Here is a 27,299-nt window from a genome sequence, read left to right as displayed (position 1 = left end):
GGATTTCTGTTACAGCACTGACGATAGCATCAACAACCCCCCTCATATACCTGCCCCCACCCCCCCTCCCCCTTAGCTGCTCCATCAATATGTACACAAATAAACTACATTGTACAAATAAAAAAATGTTACATTGTTACATCATAATCACCGGCAGCGAGCGCACGCAGCTCGTTGCTGTTAGAACCCCACATTCTACGCAATTTTTCAGACTAGTACAAAGAGGAGGGTGCAAAACGTCCTGGGAGGTTTTATTTACAGAGCTATGTACAGTATGTCTCTTTCACGCATTACAAGGAGGAAAATTTACACAGCGGAGACCAACTTCAACTCAAAACATACCACAGGTGTCAGAAAAAACAAAAAGATAATAAATAGGTTATTTCTCACCATTTAAAGAGTAGTTCTCCATGCTTTTTATTAGTCATTTTCCATTCTAAAAAAAGGAACAAAGAAACAGCTACAGTCTGGGTTTTAATAAAAAACAAAAAAAACAAAACAAAACAAAAAAAAACTAGAAAAAAGGCTTGAAATCGTGATTCTATATAATGAAAAAATAGCAATTATGTATATTTATGTCCAGTAAGAAAAAACAACAAATAACAAATCTAAAATAAACATGAATGCGAGGAGAGTAGAGGTAATATGTTGCTGACTGAGGTGGTGTCAGGCTAGCATCTGTATCACCACGGCCAAGTGCTCTACTGTGCATCTGAGGACTGATGTGTGTTTGTGTCGGTGTTCAATTTATCCAGAAATCTCTCTTTTGTTAGTTGAATATTCACACTGGAGAATCAACGTGGATGGATGTGTTTAGTCTATTGCTCTATGCAGCGGTGTACCGCAGACCAGGGGAGAAATCACCTGTCAGTTGTGTCGACCATCACCATTTCAAGCCTTTGTGGTTCAAATAAATGACTGGTTACAGAAGTAAAAACAAAGGTAGGGCTTAAACCGTTAAAAAAAAAAAAACAAAAACAAAAAAAAACAGGTGACACATGAAACGGAAACACACTTGATGTCTTGTAAACAATAGTGAGAGGGTGTTGTCGGTCAGGGCATAGTATAACGGTATACATTCTGCTCGATAAGCAACGTGATTGACATGCCACTGGTGTTTATGCTTTAATTAGGAACAAAAACCCCTAAGATAAACACAACATTCAAAACTACATACACTGAGCTAAAAAACACACAAGGATTTTGTGAACAAAAGACACCCACTGCCCTCTTCCCAAAAACTGTAAGAAACAAACAAAATAAAAACAAAATCAAGACAAAAGGGGGTTTAAAACCAAATTTCTGGCTATTTGTATCCAAATATGTATGTAATATGTATAACAACCAGGATGTGTGTATCTCTCAAAAATATCCAGGACTATACATCTAGCCACCTTGTCTGCACAGTGTAATAGCAACAACCATTGCACTTGACTAGACATACCATACACAGCTATGCTGACTGACAGTGTGTAAATAACTTAAAAGTTTCAGATAATATTGCCATCAGGATACATGAGCAGCTCTCTCACACAGACAGGCAGCCTATGTGGTAGGTCGGGAAAGCTTTTCAAAACCAAGACCCACTAAAAATAGAGAATCAATAAAGGTCATCACAAATCAACATTTCAATGGGATGTTGAACTGAGGACAAAAAGAAAAAAAAAATCGGTCTATTCAGCATTAAGGTATTTCTTTCCCCTCCACTGTTTCTGTTAATGTCTGTTCACTTTTTGGTTCATTCTGAGAAGATTTAAGTCTCGTAACTGTCCGCTTGGGCCTAACACAAGAACACGATTAATGGCAAATGTCACCACACAACAGAGTAATATGAGGAAGTAACCTAACATTTAAAATCCCTGACAACACAAGCCAAACCCCTTGTAGATTAAACATTGATAAAAATTAGATGGCTAATTTGAGAGGAGCTAAAGGTTTTTTTGAGCCTATTATGATTTCACTGACTACCAAACTAAGGGAATTAAACTCCCTATGGGCTGTAATAAAATTTAAATATATTTAAAAACACCCATTCAAGTGAAAGGCCACAGTTTCTCATGCAAAGCCAAATAAGGTTCTTGAGTTTTCTGACACACTGAGCCATGGTGCCATCCAGTGAGTAAAGTTGGAACAGCACCAAGAAAATAAGCTGCTCTCCAATATTGGACAAGGGGCAGACAGACTGACGGAACAATGCTAAAAGTCAGTATGGAATGAAACCTTTCAGAGGCTGTTACAGCTCTGCAGTATTTTTAATGTGAAAAGCAGACGAGCTGGGAGAACAGAACATGTGATGAAATGCTGAAAGACCCATGTCTTGTTGGTCAATGATGTTTTGTGATGATTAGAAATGATTTTAGTCCAATTTTTGTAAATTAAAAACAAGGAAAATGAATTTGAAACCATACTACATTAACGTGATGGTATCACTCGTGAATGACATCTCTCTTAACTTTCATACCACCGATATATATCTATGTGACTTTGCCCAACAATGAGTACATTTTTTTTTTCACTGAAAAAGGCATTTTCTTGGTTCGAAATTTTTCAGATATAATTGTGTAGTAAAGCAATGAATAATAATCCTCTGTCTATTCTTTAAATAAATCCTCAACAATTATTCTGCTACATCTGAGGGACTATATGGTTGGCCTGTGGAAGGCCGGTTTAATCCAGAAGTGTTCTCTGTCAGCTATTTGCGTGTTGTGGTGATCCACATCCAGGTGAGATGCCTTACCTAACCCTGGACTGAATCTAGAGATGGGATCATACAACTGTGCACTGGAGTCTTTCAAATACTGACAGAATCGTGTACACATTTTGGCCCATGGATATGAAGGGGGGAAAAGTGCTGCCCAAAAGTGAACTGTACATAAAAAGATAATTTTTATTTCTTTTATGTTTTTTCTTTACACTTAACTGAGTGATATTACAGTACATAGGTTATTTACAACTGTGCAGTAATGTGTGGCAAAATAAATTATCTAGAAGGCAGCAAGAATACATTGGTTAACGAATATAAAAACTGTACATAATTTACGGAATACAACTTTTTTTCAGTTTTCTTTTGTTTTTTTTCCATTAAACTAATATTGGCTCTGTAGTGTTTCAAGTCACTTCCTCAGAAACAATGAAATGCCCAAGTAAAGAAATAGACAAAAACAATATTTCTCTCCTCCTGCCAAACCACAATTTCTCAATAGTCTCTTTGAATCTCAACATTCGTTATGTTTGTTTCTTCTGGTTGTCCTGTGGTGTTTTTGCAGTCCATGGCGGTCTGATGTGTTTGTGTCGGAGCAAGCGGGGTGGCTGAGGAACACTCCGGTCTGTCCTCAGCGATCCATGCCTGTCCTCTTCTGTTTAGCCAGGCTGAGAGGCTGCAGGGTCAGTCTCTTCCTCTCAGACACTGGGCCCTGACGTGCACACACATCGCTAACCCTCTGCTGTATTCCGACCTGCTGCAGGCTCTGCTGCACTACTGTATAGCCAGGCCTGGTGCAGAGAAGCGAGGGGGCGTCCTCTGGGTGTACTATCTTATAGCCCCAAAACCATCAGTGGCTGGTTCTAGCTTCCTGGTCTGTCTATCCCAGCTGTCTTGCTGTAGATACACACTGAAGATCCACATGATGCACAACAACTCTGTTGACTTCCTCTGGGTCAGCGCTGGACTCGGTGTAGTTCTCCTGGCCCACCAGGAGCCCTGGGTCAACAGGGGAGTCTTCTCCTCAGTCCTCCCTCAGGACAGGCACCACACTGCTGGGAGAGCTCTTTTCTGATACCTCCTCCCAATGGTGGTGGTGGTGGTGGGTCTATTGAAGCAGGGACCAAAAACGAACGCAGAAAATATATCTCTGTCCCCGGTCTCACCGTAACTGAGCACTGAGGAGTTGTGCCCCGATGTCAGAGTCTCAAAGCAAAAACTGTTTCTGCTTCTCACACTCTGATCAAACAAAAGCGTAAAAACTTTGAGGATGAAAGTGCAAGTTGTGTATTTTCTTATTCCCCAGTAAAAACATGTTTCCTTCTTCATGGAAGGGAATTGAGAGCAAGTTTTTCATCTTTACTTTTTCTATAGAATATAATTTTTTCTTATCTAAAGTCCTCTGTCAAACTTGCTAGCCCTTTCCATTCGTTCTGTTCAACGAAGTCTCTTTGAGAAGAAGTGATTCAGACGAAGTTTGCTCTCTATCTGTGAGCACAGGTGTGTCATGCAGGCAACAGGACAAAGTCGTCATTGACATCGACCATTGGCACGTAGAAGGATGGCACTTCGTTGACACAGAGGGACTTGTGCCCTGCTGGGTCCAGCTCTTGGACCTTCAACTGCCACTCCATCCTTTGCACTGCGTTGAGCGCTGCTGCCTCATGCTGTTGCCGCATCAACAAACACGTCTGGGGGAGGAGAAGCAAAGCATAAACGCACTTGGTACATACACAGATTATAGTGTCAATGCCGTTCACTGGAGACATCACATATTGAATCACTGCAGAGTGCTGACACTTACCTTCATGCGGTCATATTTATCATCCACATCCTGGATCCAGGAAATGAACTGACGAGCATTGAAGCGATCTCTCACAGATTTGTTCTCATCACCCTGAGAACACAGACCAAGTTACAATGTCGATTACATAATAGATTAAGTAATAATTGGCTGCCTCAAATAAAATCTGTTATAATTGACTTGAAGTGGGTATTTACATATTTCCTACCTGGCTCTCTGATGGCATATTGTATACTTCAGAGTCCAACAGCATGGTGCAGGCGCTGAATGGCACAGCCTGATTGGCTATTGTCCTGGCTGCTCTGCAATGGACCCTTAAAACCTCCTGTTCACATGAAACAATCAGCTTCTCCTGTGAATAGTAAACAAAAGAGAGAAAGAATATTAAAATTAGATATAGAAAGTTGGACACGGGCTGGTTGGAACTTTAATAGAAATGGGTCATTTGTCAGTAAAGCTACATATTTTTTGGAGAAATCGTTGTCACTTAATTAGAGAGGGATGAAATAGATTTGTGTCTGCAGTTCTCTCTGGCTCAGCCTAGGAGGAGGGGGTACGCAGACTTCAGTAGCATTTCTATTAAAAATAAGCTTTGATGTTTTATGAAAGTGCTCATACCGTGCAGTGCACATGCATGTAGCTGTATGTATGAAAGCAGGGACAGTGAGTGAGCATTAAGTGAATGAAGGATAAAGAATAATCCCAGAAAATGCGATGTGTGAAAAAACATGCACTTGTCCAGAGAGTATGTTCCTTACCCGTTCTATGCTGTGCTGCAACCTGAGCTTTCCTCTTACTGCCTCCTGTTGCCTGAAGAGCTCCTTCAGAGGTTCTGACAACGATGGAGGTGGGGCAATCTGATGAGAAAATACAACGCAAGTTTTGTTTACATTTATACAGTAAGATACAGTATTTATGTCCAGAAAACAAAAGAAACTCTTGCCATGCACCAATGTATGCCTGTAAAACATGGTAACTTACCACAGGGATGTGAAGCTTGCTGAGGGGTTTGCCATCCAGCAGGTAGGAGCCAGTGTAGGTCACATACTCAGCGTAACACTGTGGGGCCTGTGGGGTGATGTAGCACAGAATCTTCCTCTTTTCCTCAATCTTCTTCCTAATCTGCAGGTACTCAAAGTAAGGGTTTGAACGGTCACTGTGGTAGGGCTCAATATCGTCCAGCTTGATGGCATTTACTACTACAGCCAAAGTCTGCTGAATCATTTCCCTGGTCTGCTGCATTGCCGTGTTGACCAGCTGGACCTGGACCTGCTGCCCAGCAGAACGTGGAAATTTCCTTTTCCGTGGGTGCTGGGTCTGAGACTCCTCTTCGTCCACTGGGAGAGGGCGCCCTTTTGCTGTCTTACTGAGAACCACTGATGCAGAGGTTGTGACAGAAGTAGGTACAGACACTGCCGGGGTTGAATTCGATGCAGTAGAGGAGACACTAAGCACAGATTCTTTGTCTTTCTTCAGAGTGGAGAAGGAAGAAGCTGAGGTGGGTGTTGGGGTTCTAGTAGGAATTGGGTTGATGCTCACGGCTGGACTGGTCGTTACAGGGGTGGCAGTGGCAGACGAGGTTATTATGCTGGAGGTAGGAGGGACAGCAGCAGCAGAGGGATTGTTCTTGGCGCGATTGCGGGTCATCCTTTGAGGGATTTCATCCACCTTCTTGGGGATATCTACAGTGGTGGGCACAGTGGTCAGGGTTGCCGGTGTTAGCTTGGTTGTGGTCTCCTCAGTGTCTGGTAGTTCCACTGTGCTGGAGGGGGTGACTGCCGCTGGGGGCTGAGGAAGAGGACTGCATGACACAGATTCTGCTACAGGCTCAGACATCTCCTCCTCTCTCACATCTGACTTGACAGGAGACACTGAATCCAGCGGTAACTGTAACGACTCAGTGAGGGAGTGGATCTGTATGTGATGTTGCTGACCGGCATCTGATTTCATAGATGAATACAACATATTGGGGTCCGATTCATCAGGTCCTACATAAGGTCCTTTTCTTTCCAGTTGTTGAGTAAGAGACAGAGAGCTGTTGACAGGCACACTCTGAGGCTCAGGGTCCAACTCTTGCTGGAAGTTGGCATGTGGTGATGGTACATCTAAATCTTGTGCGGTAGGTTCTGCCAAACCTAGGTCTCCAGCAGGGCATGACGTCTTAGCCAGGCTTGGTAGGTCAACCTCCATTATGTCTGGGTCATCCCTGTCAGTAATAGTATGTCTGATGTGGGTCGACACAGTTTTGCTGTGGTCAACTAGTTCAGGGTCTCGAGGCTCAGCTTCTTCTGACTTGTCTGGTAGTGGTAGGTCAGGCAAGGAGAATGGTCCCAGGTCATCCAGTTCATCTGCATCAGCCGAGAATGGGTCTGCCCAGGGCACCACAGGCTCAGGGCCCACAGCTGGAGCCATGTGGCCCTCAGTGGTAGCACTGAAGCTGTGTGGACTCTGTCTGCTGTCTGGTTCTACACATTCTGTTTCTGTGTCCATCTGGTGACTATCCTCTATGCTAGGTTTGTTGCAGTCCTGGAAGAAAGACTCTAGCCTATTGGAGGACGATGAGGTGTTTAAATAGTTGGGTTCTCCATCCATAGCTGTGTCCTGCCTCTCTGGAGAGGGGATGTCAGCCACAGCCTCCTTCTGCTCGTCAAAGTCTTCTGGGTCCTCTTTGTGCCACCTATTCCAGGTAGCATAAGGAGGAGTGACAGAGGGGTGTCCAGACAAGTGCTGCATGTCACTGTCGGAGTGGGAGTAAGGACTGGTTATTTTGGAGACGGCAGCTTCTATCTCCCCATATGTCCTGTGGGGTGATTTGAGGTCCATATCAGGATTCCAGCCCATACTGTGATCAAAACAGTTCTCTCCTTGGTTAGGGGCAGAGTGGGTGGGGGAGAGCTCGTGGACCTCTGGATCCTGTCGGTCTGGAGACTCTGCAGGCCAGCTCTTCCTTAGAGGGTCCTCAACTTGAGGGGAGAAGGAACATGGCTCCCTTGTTTGCTCTGGCTCCTCCACTGCACAGTGGTCTCCATCAGCTCTCTCGTCCATATCCCCTTCTTCTTCATCGTCCTCCTCTTCTTCATCCTCCTCTTCCTGCTCCTGTTCTTCTGTGACAGAAGGAAGATCTGAGAGGACCAGGTTAGGCTCACTGTGGTGAGGTTCAGAGATGTCATCGATGTCCAGGGGTGGCAAAGCAGCAGGAGCTGGGGTTGGTGGTGCAGCAATGTCAAAGCAGGGCTCCTGGGGGTCTGGCCTGTGAACTGGCGTGGAGGGTTTGGGCAAGAAACTGTACACACTTTCAGGAAGGTGTTCATTGATCTCAGTGCTAGCAAGAGCTGGTGCTGCCACATCTGGAGATGGATGGGCTGGCTCCCGCCGAGGGGACAACATGCCCATCGGGGAGAAATAGGGAGATGACATGCACTCCAGCCTGTCCACTGTTGCCGATTTGTCCTCTAGAGTTTGGGAGGAAGCTGCTGGATCAAAGTCAGCCTCTGGATCAGTCTGCTGTCGAAGGAACTTGTCTGCCTCAGCCTTGAACTCATCCTCCAGAGGCCTGCGGACATCTGACGATGCAGAACGGCTGACAAGTGGCAGCTGGAGGTTCTTTGCAGGGGTAGGGCAGGTGCCCTCCTGGAAACTCTGGGAGTTAGAGTACCTGCTGGGTGGATAACAGAAAAACATTAGAAAATAAAATGAATGTGGCATTCAAAAGAGTGCGAAACAATTAAATAATCAAAACTGCAGTACATTTGCACGTCTACATACCTTTCAAAGAAGGATGGGGAGCAGGCATTCATTGACATGGTCATAGCTGATGAGTTCTGACAGTCCAACGCATCCAATATAATGTCAGGGTAATCCTCTGCACTACAAGATGGGGTACGTGGAGTCTGCATTACTTCCTCATAACTGGGGCCGGAGATGACAGACGTTGGTGTGGGGACACCAGTTGGCCTGTTTTGATCTGGTCTGGGAGAGGCGGGGAGGTGCTCCTTCATTTGGTGGCCACCCAGCCAGTCCTTTGAGTTTTGATTATCCGAAGGCTGGAACTTCCTGCCTGGGGACATCATTTGGGCCGGGAGACCCACATCCTTCAGCTTCTTCTCTTTAAGACCAGATTCCAGGCTGTTGGATTTCTTGGAGGATAGCTCACTGCGGTTTTTCCGTACTTCCTCTGTGGACTTTGTTTTGTCCTTCAGTTTAGGGTCCCCTGACTTGGGTCTGAGCTTCTCCATCTGCTTCATCCTTTCTTTGTGTCTCTTGTGGCGCTCTTCGATCTCCTGGTCTTTTAGACTCAACATCTGACCAAAACTCGTCATTTGATAATCACCATCGACCAGCAGTTTTTCACGTGGACGATTATCTTTCCGCACCGTGTCTTTGGACTGAGTGAGCTTTTCATTTTCATCCTTAGCCTTAGATTTACTGTGGTCCATTCTGTTGTCTTTGTCCAATGTATCCCGATTTCTGTCTTTTTTCATATCAAATTTAGGACTGTCTTCTTTTGACCTGTCTTTCAGGACGGTGACCTGTGGGCTGTCTTTCAACCCTGACTTCACATCCTCTTTTGAGTGTTTAAATGAGCCAAAGCCATCAATGTACTTATTCTTCTCCTCCTTAATTTTTTCCTTATGTTTCTCCTTTTTCTTTTTGTCCTTCATCCTGTCACTGATGACGCCACTTGTTTTGTCTTTGTCCTTTTTGGACATCTCTTTTTCAAATTCCAATGTTTTCTCAAAGTCGTCTTCACCATCTCCCTTACCTCCATATGGGAATGTGTAAGGGTCTGCCTCTAAAGGCATGGGCTCTTTCTCGAATGGAAGGCTCTCTCTGCGGCTGTAGGACTCTCTGATCTCCTCTGTCTTGTCGCGTTTGTCTCCTTTGTCTTTCTTGACCTTTTCTTTCTCCTTGTCATGGCTTTTCTTGGACGAAGATGAAGATGAATGTCGATGCCTCTCTTTCTCTCTGAACTTGTCCTGGGGTGTAGATATGGACAGGGAGTCTCTCCTGTCCTCAGACACATCAGTCAGACTGATGGAGTCATAGTAACTAGTGAGGACTGGCTCATGACCTCTGTCAGTGAAACTATCGGAGGAGATTTCACTATTCTTGTCATTGGAGTCATCCTTATAGTCATTCATAGCTTCCTCCTCCAATTTTTCCAAGAGAGACTTTTCATTCTCACCACTGCCTTTTGAGGGTTTCCTTTCCTTAGAATGATCCAGCTTGTCTTTATATTTGCTTTTTGTCTTCTCCTCACTGGTGTCCCTTTTGTCCAGCAGCTTCTGCTTATTTTTCTTCTCTTGGTTCGAGTCCACTGACATTCTGTCTTTTCGCTCCTTATGTTTCGCATCTACAGAATCTTTCTTGTCTTTGTTGTGTTTCTCTAGGGAGCCCTTCCTCTCTTTACCTGTGTCAAATGTGGCCTTTTCCTTCTTCTTTTCTTTGTGTTCTTTGTCTTTTGCCTTTTCTGTGTTATGTTTAGCCTCTGCAGAAGATTTTCTCATTTTTTCTGAGGGGAAGTGATCCAGCTCATCCTGATCAGGTGTTGAGTCTTTTCTGATGGAGTCAGACACGAGTACACCACCATTGTAGCTGTCCTCGTCGTCATCACTTTCATCGGTGAATATGTCTGCTATCTTGTACCACGTCTTCTCCCGGATTTTCTCAGGTTTTCTTTCCTCTTTCTTTAACTCCAAGAAATCTTTCTCCCTATCAGCATGTTTGTCTTGAAAGGCCTTTTCTTTCTTGTCCTTTGTCTGTTCTGAAGACATTTTTCGATCTTTGTCTTTGCCATGAGACTCTTTATGTTTGTCTTTGGCTCCCTCCTTCTTGTCTTTAGTGCCCCGGTCTGCATCCTTTTCTTTGACAGGTTTTTCTGAGGAGCTTTTCTCACTCTTCTCCTTCTCCTGATCAGCTCCTCTGTCTTTTGTTTTCTCTTTGTGCTTGTCCGCTTTTGTCTTTTCTCGCTTTTCCGTTCCCTCACCCTTCTTTTCCTTCTCCTTTCCAGAATGGTTTCTCTCTCTGATATCACACGATTTACCAGCATCAATGTCTTTGAATAAAGTATCATTGCCATATTCGTCTCTTAAAGATTCCTGTTTGATTTTTATGTCCTTTCTTTCCTTGATGGACTCATATGAGTCTTTGCGGTCTCTGCTGTTCTCGAGAGAATCTTTGTCTTTTTTGTCTTTGACTGTGTCTGTGGACTCCTTCCGCTTCTTTTCTTTTTCGACTGAGTGACTCGAGTTTAATTTTTGTTTTTCTGACCAGTCTTTTTTCTTTTCATTTGTCTTTTCAGAAGAGTCTTTGTCTTTCTTCCTAGATGTGGCTTCTTTCTCTGATCTTTTCTCATTGTGATCCGATTTCTTATCCTTGACTTTGTTTTCTTTCCTCCTCGTCTCTTCCTTAACAGTTTCAACAATTAGTTTAACAGCGTTGTTGGCTTTGTATTCCTTGTACTCTTTAACAGGAGCATCCCAACTGTCGTCTCCATATAGGGAGGAGTCGGAGGACATCTCGGAGCCCCACCTGTCATGATGGTCATCTGAGGCACTGAGCTTTGTGTCCTCCAGGTTGAGGAAACGGTTGTTAACGTCATAGCCTTCATACTCAGACTCTTCTTTCTGTGCTTTGTCTTTTTTACATTTCTCTTTCTCCTCCTTGGTGTTTTTCTCCTTGTCCACTTTTAGATGCTTTTCCTCTTTCTGCTCACTTTTCCTGTCTGCCTTTGAGGAGGACTTCTCCTTGGACTTTTTCTTTTTCTCCTCTTTGTGAGCTTTTTGTTTATCCTCCTTGGGTTTCTCCTTCTCTTTGACATTTCTATCCTTGTCAGATTTTACAGGCTTCTCCCTCTCCTCCTTATTTGTCTTGTCCTTGGTGGAGTCCTTTGTTTTCTTATTTTTCTCTTCCTTTGCTGTTCTATGCAGGTCTTTCCCAGATGACCAATCCTTATCCTCGGACTTGCTTTTTGAAAGCCTGTCCTCCTTTTTTGAATGGTCTTTTTCGTGTTTGGATAACTTGACTTTGCTCTCAGCCGGTGATTCAGACTCAACAATTAGGGACTTCTGCCTTGAATCATCAAAATCAAAAGAATAGCTCTTGACAAATTTCTCATTCATGTCTTGATTAAGCACTAGACTGGGAGCTTTGTCCTTCTCCTTATTTTTGTGCTTGTGCTTCACTTTATGCTTTTTCAGCACTTTGCCATCTATGTCGGTTTTGGAGACTGCACTGTCTGCACTGGTGTTTTTATAGAGCTCAGAATTTTTCTTCTCTACTGTGTTACTGTGCGCATTGTTATTCTTCTTTTTGTTCTCCTGTGCTTTCCTCTTAACTTGTTTTATTGACTCTACACTGGAATCAGCAGAGGAGTAGTCAGACTCACTGGACAGTCTTGTTCTGACTGAATCTGACAGAGAACTGACGTCTGAGTCCCATGTCGGAGATGACACAGTCTTCCATCCATCGGTCCTCCACTGCTTTGGATGCTGTTCTGCTAATGACGGTGCTTGTTTCTGAGAGTTCAAGTTTCCATGGGAAGAGGAAGAGGATGCGTTAAAGCCAGGGGAGTCTTTCAGGCTCTGTGCAGAAGAGTCCTTTATACTATTTGAGCCCTTGTCATCCTCACTCTCCATATCTCCACAATCAGAATCAGATGTACAGAATTTGTCGTTGACTTTACCAAACCTGACTTCTTTACTGACATTATTTTTACTCTCCTTCTTCCGCTTCTTTTTGACTTTATTCTTGTCTTTCTGTTGTTTAGAGCTCATGCTGCCAGAGTCTCTAGCCTTGGTATTTGTTTGCTGGGCTTGTTGCCGTGGCGTAGGCGCTGGCGTGAAACACAACGTCCTATCATCCTCGTCTGAACTGTTACTGTCAGAGATGATCCGCCTGACAGTTTTCTTTGGTGTGAGCGAGTTGCTTTTGGAATAGGTTTTCACCTCCATCTTGGGTATGGAGATGAAGCTGTTGGCCTTGCTGATCGAGTCCTTACGGAAGTCTTTTTTCAAGAGGTGCTTATCGTCCACAGGAGGGACACGTTCCTCCTCATCATCCTCATCAAATTCGTATTCGTCTTTGATGGGTGTGACAGCAGATTTAGGAGGGTCTACGGTTTTCCCTTTCAACTTCAGGCCCTTCTCAAACTCTGAGTCTGTGTTATTGCCATCGACAGAGCTGGACGGGGCAAATGAGGGGGCATCTTCTTCCTCTGAAGATTCTGTGGAAAGAAAAGAGACACACAATCAATACACAATTTAATAAAACATTTACAGCCCCATCTACATGAATAACTTACAAAACTTATAACAGCCATGTAATTAGGTGACTCAAAGACTTAATATTACATACCCGATGAACTCTCTTCACTTGAAGTGTAAGTGCCTTTCCCCAGCAATAGATTCAGCATAGTTGGAGAGTTGGCAACCTTCAGTGGTGTTTCACCTCTCCTGTTGCTTTGACGTGGATCCCCTCCATACCGTAAAAGCAGTTTAACCACCTGAAACAAAAAATATTTCATTAATATAAATTTTATTTTACAGGGTGATGTTATCAAGTCTTGTGGTTCAGAATTTTGAGGTCAAGGGACACAAAGTAATAGTGGCAATCTCTTAAGATTTTCATTTAAGTAAATTTCTGATAAGTCACTATAGGTGAATGAGGTAACACAATGGTGACTGAGCCTCTGGCCCACTGATGAAAGTACTGCAATATCTACATAGTTGCAGTATTACAAACAGCCAAGACTGAAATCTTCAAGATTGGCACTTTAATACACCACTAATGTCACAGTTATTATTTGATGATATGAACGAGCCATGAAAAAGTTAATGGTATCAGGTTCTGTTGTTCCACCTTCAGAATTTAAAATTTTTATTTTGTGCTTTACTACTTTGGTAATAATATTGACTGCATTCAGATATGACCTGCCTTTCCTGACTATGCACTTTGTTTTCACCTTGAAATGTCCATTGTTGGATGCATCGTGTAGAGGGGTGTCATCATCCAAACCCTTGGTGTTGACCTCTGCTCCGGCTGCCAGCAGCTGCTTGGCCACATCATAGTACCCCCTATTGCACGCTTCATGCAATGCAGTCCAGCCTAAACATAAGAAGAACAATTGTGAGAGTGTACACAATACATGAATATATATATATATATATATATATATATTGCTTCATGCACTAAGAAAACAACAGTCTATAAAAGAGCTTCTCACCTGCAAAGTCTTTTACATTCACATCAGCTCCCTCGCTGATGAGCTCCTTGATGCGGCGTACCTCTCCACGGATTGCTGCTCTGTGCAGCCGAGTCTCTCCTCTCTCATTCCGTTTATTCACTTTGTCTTTGGTTTTAGATGCAGAGTTTGGCGTTCCCTTCTGACCCAGACTGGACTGTGACTGATGCTTTGGTGTTGTGTCTGTTGGTGGGAAATGGACACTTTACTTCAACACCAGTTTTGTATGGCACATTTTACTTTAATGTGTATATTTTTTTTACTTGTTATTACTTCTACTATGAATAACAGTTTATTTGATGTGCCTACAGCCAGAAGGGGGCAGTCTCACTCTAAGAATCAGCAGCAAAGTGGTTGGACATACTTCACTTGAGCTCATTTCATCACATTTACAAGATTAAACCCAAGCCTTAATCACATTTACATTATTAAGTTTGCATAGCTATTGTCCCAAATGATATTTGAAACACACTCACTTAATCTATGTCAATGCCTTCAGGCATGCAAAAAAAGGATTAACATATAAATAAAAGTGGCTATGCATTGGTCTTCACCAACCTAATTCTATCTGAAATGTCAACAGTAACAGAAAAAGTACAGTGTTGTAACAATAATACTATTTAAGGTATCTAATACATTTATGGCCAAATGACTATCTACCAAAAATAAATGTACCATTTGAGAGGACATAAGGAGGTTGTAAATTTATTGAATAATTAACAAACAACAGAAAACAATAATAAAGGCTTGCAGGCCTTTTATATCTGGATGTGTACTGTGATTTGACTCAGATGCTGAGATTGCACCATTAGACTAACGCAATACCAACAGGGGAGGTTTCATTTCCTTGACAGTCCCATGCTTATTTTAGAAAAATAATTCCACTACTGTAGATGAACTATCATGTCACGATTACAGCTGCTAAGAAAAACAACCACTTCCACTGACAGCATAGGTTTACATTGCAGCTGTAATGAAAATGAATGTAGATTAGCTTGTATAACTAAACTCAAATTCAGCAACTGCCCATGTCCAGAGGCAATAGAGAAAATAAACAAAAACAATCAGTCCCATGCCTCACCCCCCTGCTGCTCTCTCTTTAAGCCCACCTTCATTGCTCTCCCCCACAAACACACACACAAACACTGTCTACATATAAAGCTCCCTCCCATCCCTCTTTCCTTGTGTGCAACCCATCCACTGAAGACGTGGTCTCCATGATAAGCACGCACCTGGACTGTTGACGGACTCCTCAGCTGTCATTTGCATGAGCAAGGCCACCTGCTGCCGCTCAGAGAGGGGGTACCCGGCCCGGATCCCTGGCATCCCCATTCCAAACGGCAAGCCCGCCTTCCGGGTGTTGGTGGGCTCCTTTTTAATGCGCTTCCGCTCTGGACCTGGTTTCTCTGTAATGAAAGTGATAGGAAAGAAGCAAGATTAATTTTATTGGGCTGCATAGAGACATATACACGTTCATTCACGCACACACAAACAAATCTAGTTTAATGAACCATATGGAAGAGGAGAATAATAGGTCACATTCAATATTATAGCGTAATTATTCATTGGGTAAACTGATTATCCATCTCTTTCTTTGTGCTCTTTATATTTCCTATACCTGACAAGCTTTCACTGTTATGACAATCTTCAAAAGCACATTAAACATGTCACAACAATCAGACACATTTTAAATGTTTCTTTGGTGGAAAGAAGAAAAGACAATGAAGCAAAAAGTATTAAATTTACAATTATTTAACAAATAGTGCTGTCATTTCTACCCCCACTTTGCCCTCTTTTAGAATGTCCACTGCAAAAAACACTTGGCTACCATCTAAATAAGCCTCTATTAAAAACACAAAACAAAAAAACATCCTTGCTCATATACTACATACTGAATATGTAGCCCAGTTTGTGAGGGATTTGGTGGTAGCGGGGGGGTGACTTTTGTATTATTACCCAGCTGCCCCTGAGAAAGGGAGGGGCCAACAGGCAGTGTGTTTATGTATGTGTCTGTCTCCAAGCCAATCACCCTGAATTGAGAAGAGATGAAAGAGGGTGTGACTTGGCAGAACCACAGTTATTACGAAATAGTCGGTGTACATTTCAATTCAACATGGCCTTGCCAAGGTCACCACATGCCTGCCTGCGTGCCTGCCAGGCTTACTGGAGACACAGCGCTACTGGACAAAAGCAGCTGCTCCACTAAGACACACCCAGCAATTATTTTCAGTGGCAACATACCATTTGATGACCCTTATGGAGGGTAAAGCTACGTATGACTGTAACACTTTATCACTGAGGGGGAACAGTTCCCACAGCGAGTCAGCGCTATCAACAATACAGACTCCTACGACAAAGAGAGAAACTTCAAATGTGCACGTATGGCGAAACCAGTAGAGCGCTGTCTCTGCGTGATTTCTGTGGCACTTTTCTCATTCCATATCTGGCCTCCTTGCTCAAGGCCACAAAAACACAAGTAAATAAGGCAAGGAGGAAGCATGGCGGCTCACGCTTCCGGTGGCTAAAGGCTTTCCAGGAAAATATTTTTCCAGTCACAAGTACAGAGCTGATGAACTTTCACTAACATCTGTGAGTACTTACAGCTAATGTGCCCCCACCCCTCTTTGATACACTCTCACGTTCTCCAAAGCATTTGCCATTTAGACACATTCCTTCTGCTAAGTCTTTAACAGCAGGAACCACAGAAGCAGTCCAAACATGTTTTTTGAGCAGCACAACAGAGAAAGTGCTACGCTTGCCTTTCCATACTATGTTTACAAGACTAGGAACCAGGAAGGCAGTTATTACCCTGATGCACCCATGCAGAGGCATGCTACTAAACAACACACACAAGGCCGAAGTCTCTAATAGAAGATTCATCATCAGCGGCAGCGAACAGCCTGCTCATAGATCAGACTCCAGGTTCACAAAATGCAGATGGGGCAGTTTGTTTACATACACATTTGGAGCAGGGATGATCTTCATCTGACTTTTAAGCTATACCAGAGAGGCAAAAATGACAAATTCTTAACCCAGCAACTACTGCCTGTGCAAAAAAGTATGATTTTAATTTGATGGGATGCTGTGGGAACACAGCTACATACAAAATTTGTTCCACATGCTTATAAAGTAAGGGATGTTATTTGCTTTCATACGGTTTGTGTTTGGTTAATCAACATGAGAATTTAAGGAAAGATAAAGATCAAAATGGTAGACGGCTTCATTAAAGTGTGGCCCCTATGATTATACAACATGTGAACCAAAAATATGTGTCACATGTGGATTACTGAATTACACAAATGAACAAACAATTACACAACACTGTGTGCCTGCTCCTATAGTATGTCTTTCTGTTGGATGTCTATTTAGGGAACATTGCTGGGGCCTTTATGTGTCTCAGTAAAATGATATTACTCAGCTTACAGACAGGGTTGAAACCTTACTCTCCTTACTGCTTGAAACTTGACTAACAAGATAAGAGACAAGGAGAATAAAAAAAGAATACAAGCTAGCTAGGGATAGTCACCCGATGAATAGACTGCCTACCTGAGCCACGGGAGGGGACCACATCAAACGTAAATGTCAGGTGATAATAGAGTTAGGTTTTGGATATGGCAGGCAGACAATACTACAGTGTAAGCTAACAGCAAAACAAAGAGACTGTCTGGTTCAGTCAGCCGACACACTCCACAACAAGATGAACCACTCTAACCAGTCTGACCAGGTATGGTTGACCATAGCATGTTAGACTGAAAAAAAATGTTCTGTTTAGGGACTCACAAAAATTGCATAAACAGGAAGTTATGGGAGAAGAGGCAGGAAGTGGCCAACAGGATGTTTTGTCAATGCTTTGTATTAAGCAAGAGAGACTCCTAAATATATGGTATGAACATACTACGGTGTACAATGCTCTGTCTGTCGACTCTGTCCAGCTGGCACATTTGTTACATATTGCTTTAATCAGTTAGGCAGCTTCTGTCTGCTGGTTTTACTCAGAGCCAGTGTGAGTCTGGGAGACTGAAAGACAAATCTCTGTGTGTTAAAACCTGCTGAGGGAAAAGATGCGTGGGCTGAAGATCTGTGCACATCACTGTCTCCTTTTGCAACCCACTCTACATGCCTCAGCTCACACCTTCCTTCAAAGTTCACAAAACCTGACCATCATTACTGTGTCGCAAAACTGACCCAATGGGAATGGTATGGCTGCCAGAACAATTAATATCCTAGAGGGCTGCAAAAGAAGATAGAGTGACTCCGTTTGAGCACATTAAAGTAAGCTACAATGTCAAAGACACAAAAAGACCACCTGACTTAGCTAAATTTGTTTGGCCATGTTTTGACCTTCGGTAAATTATAAGGGGGTACTTTCAGACCCAACAATATATATAAATATATATATATATATATATATATTTTTTTTTCACCAAAAGTGCTTACCAGTGTGTTAAGTATAATGCAGGCCTTCTTAGACATGGTATGGTGCTATGTGGAAGTAATGATGAAAAAAGTTTTCATGTACCTCCTCTGTGATTGCTCATTTTGAATGCCGATAAAGCTGATCATAGTTCTGCTGCTGTTGTGTAAAACGTTTTATGTTATGCTTTCAGATGTTGTTGCCTAAAATAACTAATTAACTTTCTCAAATTTCTTTTCACTTTGGGCAACAGGTAGAACTTATTAGCCACAATTAAATCACCGTCTGACATAAACATAAACACATAAAAATCTTAGACCTGCAACTAATTATTATTTTCATTATTGATTATACAATTAGTCAATAAATTACTCAGAGCCCTAAATAACCTCATCAAATTTCTTGTCTGACCAACTGTCCAAAAGCCATGACAGCATATCCTTACATTTAAGCAAGTTGACACTTTGAATTTGTTTGCGGGAGTTAACTAACTGATTAATCCTCTAATTATAGCACTGTAAAATATGTCAACAACAAATCTGTTTGTTTGGCTGCAGCCAAACAGTATAATCGATCATAAAAAGCAACATGAAGTGACAGAATGAAGTTATTGGGCCGCATTTGTTTCATTCCTTATAAATGATGGCTGTATTTCAAAATGTTGTTGTTTGCAAACTAAAAGAAGAGGAGGAACAAGAAGAAAAGACTTTGTTGTTTTCTTTTTGTTGTGGTGTCCCAGTGAGGATGGAGCTCTTCACAAAAATGACCTGAAAACACGAGTTGTTTTCACATGTAAACTGCATTTTCGGAATTATCCTTCTCAGTGTGGGCGTAGTCGTGATCTGGCAAGAGTGTTCTACCATCTATCCCTGAAGTCTGACTGCTGTTGTGGATAGTGGTGGTGAGGAGGAAGAGGGAAGAGAGGAGCGGAAGAAAGATGACCTCAGGAAGGAGGAATGCTGCTGTCTAGCGCTCCTCAGGAGGAGGTCAAGGGAGGCTTGGCAATTCTGCGAAGGGAGGGATGAGCAATGAAGTTTTTTAGGGCTCTGATTAACTTCATCTTGAACGATCTACACTGTGCTATCCAGAGGCGTAGTCAGTACATACTCCTCCCCCTTGTCTAGCTTGCTTATAGGCCCTTGTAATATTTGTAAACAACAAGCAGGCAACTACTGTGTGCATGCTAATTAGAGGCTAAGTTTGTAGCAATGCATACAAGCAACATCAGCATTACTGCAAAGGCCTAATCTGCCATTATAGAAATAAGGAATACTGTGAGATACTGAGCATTGGGAAAGTGTTCCGACATAACATTGACATAAGTATTCAGACCCTTTGCTATGACACTTGAAATTTAGCTCAGTTGCCTCCCATTTCTCTTGATCATCTTTGAGATATTTCCATACCTTGATTGGACTCCACCTGTTGTAAATTTAGCCTTAACACCTTTTTTTAATTTAAGAATTATGGAGGCCACTGTGCTCTTGGGAACCTTCAGTGGTTCCACACAAATGGACTCCAATCAAGGTTTAGAAACAACTCAAAGATGCTCAAGAGAATTGGCACATCGCAAAGGGCCTGAATACTTATGTCAATGTGAAAATTTCTAAAATTCTGTTCTCGCTTTATCATTATGCTATATTGAGTGCAGATTGATGAGTGGATTTTTTTTTTTCTTTTAATTTGAGCATAACGCTGCAACATGACAAAATGCGCTGTACATTTAATGTCAGGCTCAGGCTTGAGCAGATCTTTCATTTTTTATTCCTAAGAAGACAGTTTCCAACAGTAAATTTGAACACATGTACAAAGAACACAGTTGAGACATTTTCTAAAGGGAGGAAAGAAAGCCAAATATAATGGAAACTGAATGAATTTTTCTTTATGAGTTACACAGTAGGGAATCTAGCTGTGGTGTCTTAAAATAATGCACGCCAACTCTTACACAAAGACATTTACTTGATTTGATATGCTTCCCTTTTTAACTGGTAGTTATTATGCATCAATGATTATGCATCGTGAATCTATCTATCTAAAATACTAACACATTAAACAGAAAACCAGGTAATTTTAAAAAAACAAACAAACGAAAAAACATTCTATTATTCTTTGGTCTAAATTTACATTCACTTTTCAGCAGAATTATGTGTTTTACTTTATTTTCCCTATATTAACTTTCAATTAATGTCCTTAGAGGCTACAAAAAATAGTAGATATTTTAAACATCAATATTTTTAATTTACTTAGTTGAAGCCAAGGACTTGGCCACGGAATATTTTGGTATACAATAGTATACCACATGGTCATAAAGCCACAGGGGAATGGAGAGCTGGTAATGGGGTAGTGTCGAGAGGGGGGTGGGTGCTTTGACGTGTCAGAGGTGTAAAATTTTGCAGAGAGGCTAGACACTGACCCAGCAGGGTCAGAACTTGAAAGGCAAAGCAACAAAGTCAGACTATAAAACACAGATATGCAGAAACAACTGAATATACAGTTGAGAAAGGTATGTAGACACATCAGTCCTGAATACTACGTGCACAGGCGTAGATACAGAGAAATTACAGTTCTCCAATCAAGTATTAGGCTAGCCACCACTAAGACAACATAATTTTCCCTATGTGAAACAATACATCCTAATAAAAAGCACTGCAGTGACAGACAGATACAACCAACTCAATTATAAAAACTGTGTGAATTGTGTAATGGCATGAACCCTGGAAACTTCCAGGCTTCTGTGGTTTGTAAACACAAGAAACTATTAAGACAGTTAGAGACAGTTATGTTCAGAATACAGTGGCAAGAAAAAATGAAGCGAACCCTTTGGATTTACCTCCATTTATGTGTAAATCTGACCTTAAATATGACCAGATTTTCATCAAAACTACAATTATGGACAAACACAGTCTATTTTAACTAATAACCCACAAATCAATGTTTGTTCTTGTCCATATTGAAAACATCATTTCAACATTCACAGTGTAGGCTGGAAAAAGTATGTAAAACACCTCAGCTGATGGCATTAACAAAAGCTAATTGGAGTCAGGAGTTACTAGACCTGGAGTCCAGTCAATGAAACAAGATTGGAGGTTTGGGTTAGAGCTATTTTGACTTACCAAAAAATACACTTAAACATTTTAAGTTTGCTATTCACAAGAAACATCTGCCTTCCAAAAAAAAAGATCTCAGAGGAAAGCTGGAAAGTGTTAATAAGTCATCTCAAAGGGTTTAGAAATTCATCAGTCCAGAGTCAGATAAAACTGTCTATGAGTGCCCAGCTAAGATGCCCCCAAAGCACAATGCAGAAAGCTCAGCAACGTAACAAAGAACCTCAGAGTTACAGCTAAAGTGTTAAAGGAATCATTGGAGCTGGTTAACATCTCTGTTCATGAGTCAACCACAACACTCACTGCTGCATCTGAAGTTTGCCAAAGTGCAGCTTCACACTTCACGGACTGATGAAACTACGATTGAATTGGAAAAGTGCACTGCATGCAAACATTTCCAAGTTTGTCAATGTATTTTACAGGATAATGTCAGATTGGCTGAACATCTGCTGAACTCAGCAACAGTTGGGTGATGCAGCAGGACAATGACCCTAAACATCAAAGTAAATCTACTACAGAATGACTTAAAACAAAGAAAAACCGCCTTCTGGAGTGGTCCAGTCAGTCACAGAACTGTATTCAGTAGAGATGCTGTGGAATGACCTCAAGAGAGCTGCTCTCCTAAGAATATGGCTGAGCTGAAGCAGCTCTATGAGGAAGAATGGTCCAAAATTCCTCCTGTACATTGTTCAGAGGTCTGATCAGCAGTTACCAGAAGTGCTTGTTTGGTTAGTGATGCCACAGGCGGTTCGACCACTTATTAAATCCAAGGGTTCACTTACTTTTTCCATCAGCACTGATATTAACTTAGGGACACTTTGCCTACATCTGTGACCTAGATGAAAATCAGATCACTTTTTATGACCAATCGAGGCAGAAAACCAGGTAATTCCAAACGGTTCACATACTTTTTCTTGTCACTGCAGAGAGTTGAGAATCAAGGGCTGAAAGACCATATAGCCCAATCCAACAACAGATCAAGCTATTAGCATACTAACAGACTGTCCTGCTATTGTTCCTGAGATAAGCGTTCACACCTCCCCTTACTGAGGGGGGTGGGGTTGACGCTTTCTTGTAGAAGCTATGAGAAACATCCTAAGAAAGCCAACAGGTAAATAATATGAAACCAGTGAATGAGTAAAATAATAACAATGATACACAAAAAGCATATATTATTACTGAAGAAACAGTGCAGAAAATCTTGCAACATAAGTGTAAGGATGCAAAAGGCACTGACATGAACACAAACACTACAGCGGTTCAAGAGTTCCAATCAAAGTAGTACTGAGGAAGCAAGTTAAGAGTTTCTCAATTTAACATTTCACTTATTCATAATTACTGTGAGCTACACAAGCTCACGTCTACAAAATACATCTCCAATCTTACAAAACTCGACTCCAAACCATAACAGTCATCTGTTGCAACACGCACAGTTTTAGGTTTCCACTCCTGCCTGGAGTGGAAAGCCTTTTTCAAGTCTAATCACTGAACATAAACCAATGTGGCGACTCAGCCAATGCTGATGATGAAGGCTGTTACCAAAGCCTCCGAGTTGGACCATTATCAACAAACTAAATCCTGAACCCTTAAAGCCCAAAGTCAAACAAGCATGAGCAGTAGTCCTTCTCTCCCTAATTAAAGAAAACACAAAGCCGGAGACTTACCAAAGCCAGACCTGGTCAGGCCTGTACGTTATACAAATCCCCACTTAATTGGATCATGATTTTATGTGGTCTTCCTCTCCTTTCTGACTGTGATTGTAGAAACAAACTCCATGGCTCTGCCGCAGACACACAGCTGACTTGAAGCTAGAGCTGAGAGCCCTTTCACTTCACAAAGCCCAACCCCCCTCCTATTACAGAGCACTGCTACCTACTTCCTGCCAGCTTTAGAGGATGTGATGCAATAACTCCCATTCCTTTTTGATTCCTACTTTAAAGTCCCATGGAGGTGGAGATGTCAAAACACATGCGTAAATACATCTTAATATTCTCTTACCCGAGTCAGAATCTTTCTGGTCTCCATTAGCTCCAGCAGTGAAGGGCAGCTTCCTTTTAGGGGCCTTTTCTTTCATCTCTTTGACCCCATCACTGCGATCCAATTTGGGAGTCTTGTTTGACAACACTTTATCCTGTGGAGGAGACAAATGAGAACATGAAGAACATGATTAAGAGATGAAAGAGCTTTGATCAGAATAGAGACATAGCACTGTAATTTCAACATTTACTTGTTTTCTGAACAGAAAGTATGAGATGTAAAAACGAGACGTTAGCCAAAAGAGACAGACACGTATGAGCTAGCGATGGATCCTGCAGCCTCCTCCTATATTCAGTGTCGTGCTCTGCTCTGACTCTTCTTGCCATTATGAGCTTTGCGAAGCAAAACTTTTCAATGGAGTTTCCTCCTACATTCCTGGCTCCCTGGCCACAGCACAAAGAGCCAGGCGCAGGGAGAGGAGGCCATGCTGACGCCGACTCAGCTTTGTGGTCTACAGCTGCTGGAAACAATCACAAGCCCAAGTGTATGTGCTATCAGCAGATGTAAATACTTATGTTTGTTCAACATGTTTTTTTATTGTATTGGGATCTGATAGTGATAGTGACTTGCTTGTCCTGACTAGCAGCTTTACAACTATTAGAACTGAAAAATAGGAAGATTTCCAAGAGTTGATATAACTGTTTCTAGTACGGTTACAATTTAAAATTTATTAGAAATGAATCATTATCTTTAGAATGAAATAATTGCTTGGTCTATATAATGCATATACTAAAATGTATATCATAAGTTCCTAAAGCTCAAAGTAATATCTTCAAATTGCTTATTTTTTCTATTTAACAATCTAAGAACAAACAGCAATTGAATCTGACTAGAATCTAACTAGAAATGGTTCATTATTTTTTCTTGATAAAGGAAGGAGCCAGTAAACCATGGAGCAAAACAAACTTGCAGATAGAAGTCAAAGGAAGGAGCCAGTAAACCGTGGAGCAAAACAAACTTGCAGATAGAAGTCATAAGTTTTGATGAATGACAGAACCGGCTGTAGTCAGATCAGGTTATATTTTCCTGAATGTATAATGCTTTTAGTAATTGAAATGTAAACCTTTATGGTAATTGTGGAGTGTACAGATGTATTAAAACGCCATAAACAACTCTGGGAGTAGGATTATATCTGGGCAAAAATTGAATAAAAACAAAAAACACCCACACTTTACATACATTACGGTTGCAAACAAAATGCCAGGATTCCTCAGGAACTTCTGAATTTCCAAATGAAAGTAAATACATATGGGGAGGCGTGCATGGTACAAATTGAAGTAACATGGAGTCATTCCACTTTACTACAGTAATGCCAGTGATCCAGATGTGTGCATTTAAAGGATCTTAATCACCAAAACAGACAGTGGCTTTTTTTTTCCATCCACCACTTAAATTAGACATATCTGATGCACTCTCTAAACCTCAAAAATCTGTGTTGTCCCAAGACCAGAGAACTGGTGGGAGACAATAAAGTAAGAATGTATCAATAATGATTGAAATGTTATTGCTATGTAAAAATAGTGTTGTGTGTTTTACAGTTACATTTGTGGTTATGTGTGAACTAAATTCATCCCCCTTAAATAGTTGATACCAGAATATGTCAGGTAGTGGATGTGCTTGTACAATACAGTTGATGCTGTTTTTTTTTTGACATTGTTGACACTGTGGTTACCACATCTGTGTTAACTCTACAGGAAATAAACATTACAGGATTAAGGTCTCAGTGAAAAGGGAATTTCCACCAGCAATGGAGTCAGTCAATTGTGAAATGATGATGTACTTTGAATTGCTCAATTCTAAAGAAATGTCTCATAACATGGATTCTTAAAAACAATGCAAGTATTTTGTTATAAAGTCGGGGTGTGTTTCATCATTGTGCTTCATGTACAGAGGGTTTAAGGTCTTATAATAGAGATGCAGGAGCAGGTCAAATGTAATGTACACAGGCTCACTTTATTTCACTTAATTTCTCAGTCCTACCTTCTGTCCCCTACTCATCTCTTTCTATCCTCAGGGCAGGTTTTCCATTATGTGTCGAGTCTTTGAACTCCTCCCCCTGCCCTACCCCAGTCATAAGACTATGATGTCATGGTACAGTAGAGACAAACAGTGGCAGCTACAGTTAGCTGATCTCTCTCTCCCTCTCCCCCTTCCTCTCTCTGTCTGCATCTCTACTCACCTACACAAAGGCTTTTTCAAGAGAACCCACAATTCACGTGATAACATGATGCACACATCTCGCATGTGCAGAAGCTACAGGACATCTATGTGGGGAAACTGAGAAGTGAGGAAGTGATTTCTATGAGAGAAGAAAAAAATACAACCTCACGTGTAGAGCTTGGTTCTACTTGGCACCAATTCCACTGGCAGAAAATGGTCAAATCACCAAAAAGCTTATCACTAGAGTTAGACTGGGTTGTGTTTTGCCGAATAAAATTCAAAGAAAGCTTTGACATCTAGAGACTTTCCTCAGATCTACCTTCATAAGACACCCTGTTTGGTGGTCTCCTAGCAATGCCTTCTCTTTTCGTCTCACTCCGTTTTCCACCCACCCCTGTGTGCTTCATTCCCTCCCTCCCTCCCTCCATGCCAGAGTCTGATGCAATCCTTTGCAGAGGGCTGTAAATCCATGCCTGCATAAGCTGTACCTCTCCTCTCTTCGCCTCTTGGTGCTGCTGCTGGTAGCTTAACAGTTGGCACACACCATGACATCATCAAGCTGCGCCTTACACTTTGTTCCTTTCAAACAACATGACTGTACCTGTGTCAAATTATGAGAGACACTTCCCTCATAACTTAAATTTCAATACCAAATATGTTTTAACAGGCTAACAAGGCTACAGGTGCTTCTGAATGTGGCTAAGAAAAGCAGCCTTTTTTGCCTGAATTTTACTGACATAAAAACTGTTTATCCGTATCCACCAGTGCATTATACAATAGTCCATTGTGTAAATGTGCCATAAGATGGTCCTAGAAAAGCTGGAAAATACTACACATTAATTACCAGAATCTGTCTTGATGTGGTCATCAGTCAGAGGTAAATACATCACACGATTGAGACTAATGAAAAAGACAAAGTGTAAATAATAGAAGACAGACAACATCCAGTTTGTTCTTGGTACCCGAGTATGTTGTTAACCACTATTATTCGATAACATGAATAATTTTTGGTGTCTCCACATCTGAAGAGTAAATTACAGAGGTTGTAGGTCTGAGCTTGGCCTTACCACACAGGCCCTGACTTACACTGAGGCTATGGCAAGAAAGAATTCATACTGTTTTAAATATATATGTAATATCTACATACACCTCAATCTGCTATTAGCTGGTCTTTGGACCTTCCGCCTTGTTAATTATAACTAGACTTTCTAGTTCTAGTAAATGAAAATTTGTAAAAAAAAAAAAAAAAAAAAAATTATAACGAGGGGCAAATCTAAACCCAACTCGAAAATGTCACCTAATTGACAAAGATGACGTCGTAGACAATGAGAAACTTTTATAAAGCTCCCCTTCTCCACAGAGAGGGCAAAGATCAGGATCAACTGTAAAACTCATCATTGAAACTGGTAGAACTAGTACTAGTCCAGTACCATGCTGAAAGACTTCAGGGGGGCGATACTTTCTGCTGAAGGGTAGCCAGGGCTTCCAAGTAACGGATGGTCTGTCCACCATTCCAAAACCAACTTTCTTCTTTCTTTTAGCTAACGTTGTATCTGGTCTGTAAGGCCTTCCGAGGTTTTATAATTGTTAATCAGATGCAGTGGTTTAGTGTCAGGTTTCAAGGACAAAAAGAAAATGAAACTGTGATTATATGCTGTATACAGAAAACTGTTTTTTTGGAGTATTGTGTGTTATTGAGTGTGAGTGTGTGTGTGTGTGTGTGTGTGTATGTGTTTTTTTTTCAGTCTTACCTTCTTCCCACCCTGCTTTTCCACCATGTCGGTGTTGAGTGGGAAGTGGTCCAGCTGGGGGGTTTTAGAACCCCCACCTTTGGGCAT

General features: G+C 41.7%; 1 protein-coding gene across 1 annotated transcript; it reads right to left on the bottom strand.

Annotated features, from left to right (window-relative positions):
- Positions 1-82: 82 nt before the first annotated feature.
- Positions 83-27,299, bottom strand: ankrd11 (ankyrin repeat domain 11). The gene is made up of 13 exons (XM_022767870.1): positions 27,213-27,299; positions 23,263-23,395; positions 14,979-15,152; positions 13,729-13,929; positions 13,468-13,610; positions 12,861-13,008; positions 8,271-12,729; positions 6,041-8,160; positions 5,487-5,998; positions 5,264-5,362; positions 4,714-4,857; positions 4,506-4,598; positions 83-4,392 (listed from the first exon to the last, which is right to left on the bottom strand). The coding sequence occupies exons 1-13, from the start codon at positions 27,297-27,299 to the stop codon at positions 4,207-4,209; spliced, it is 8,499 nt and encodes a 2,832-aa protein (XP_022623591.1). The 3' UTR covers positions 83-4,206.

The sequence above is a fragment of the Seriola dumerili genome, unplaced genomic scaffold (genome assembly GCF_002260705.1).
Source record: "Seriola dumerili isolate Sdu_G_001 unplaced genomic scaffold, Sdu_1.0 BDQW01001299.1, whole genome shotgun sequence".
NCBI lineage: Eukaryota > Metazoa > Chordata > Actinopteri > Carangiformes > Carangidae > Seriola > Seriola dumerili.
The sequence above is the reverse complement of the archived record's forward strand: the minus strand, read 5'-3'. Positions and strand labels throughout refer to the sequence as shown.

Excerpts from the sequence above, each read along its gene's own strand:
- ankrd11 (XM_022767870.1), bottom strand. The coding sequence starts at position 27,299 with ATGCCCAAAGGTGGGGGTTCTAAAACCCCCCAGCTGGACCACTTCCCA. Across the intron at positions 23,396-27,212 it reads AAAAGCAGGGTGGGAAGAAG|GATAAAGTGTTGTCAAACAA; the intron begins GTAAGACTGAAA and ends TCTCCTCCACAG. Across the intron at positions 4,393-4,505 it reads ATAAATATGACCGCATGAAG|ACGTGTTTGTTGATGCGGCA; the intron begins GTAAGTGTCAGC and ends CTCCTCCCCCAG.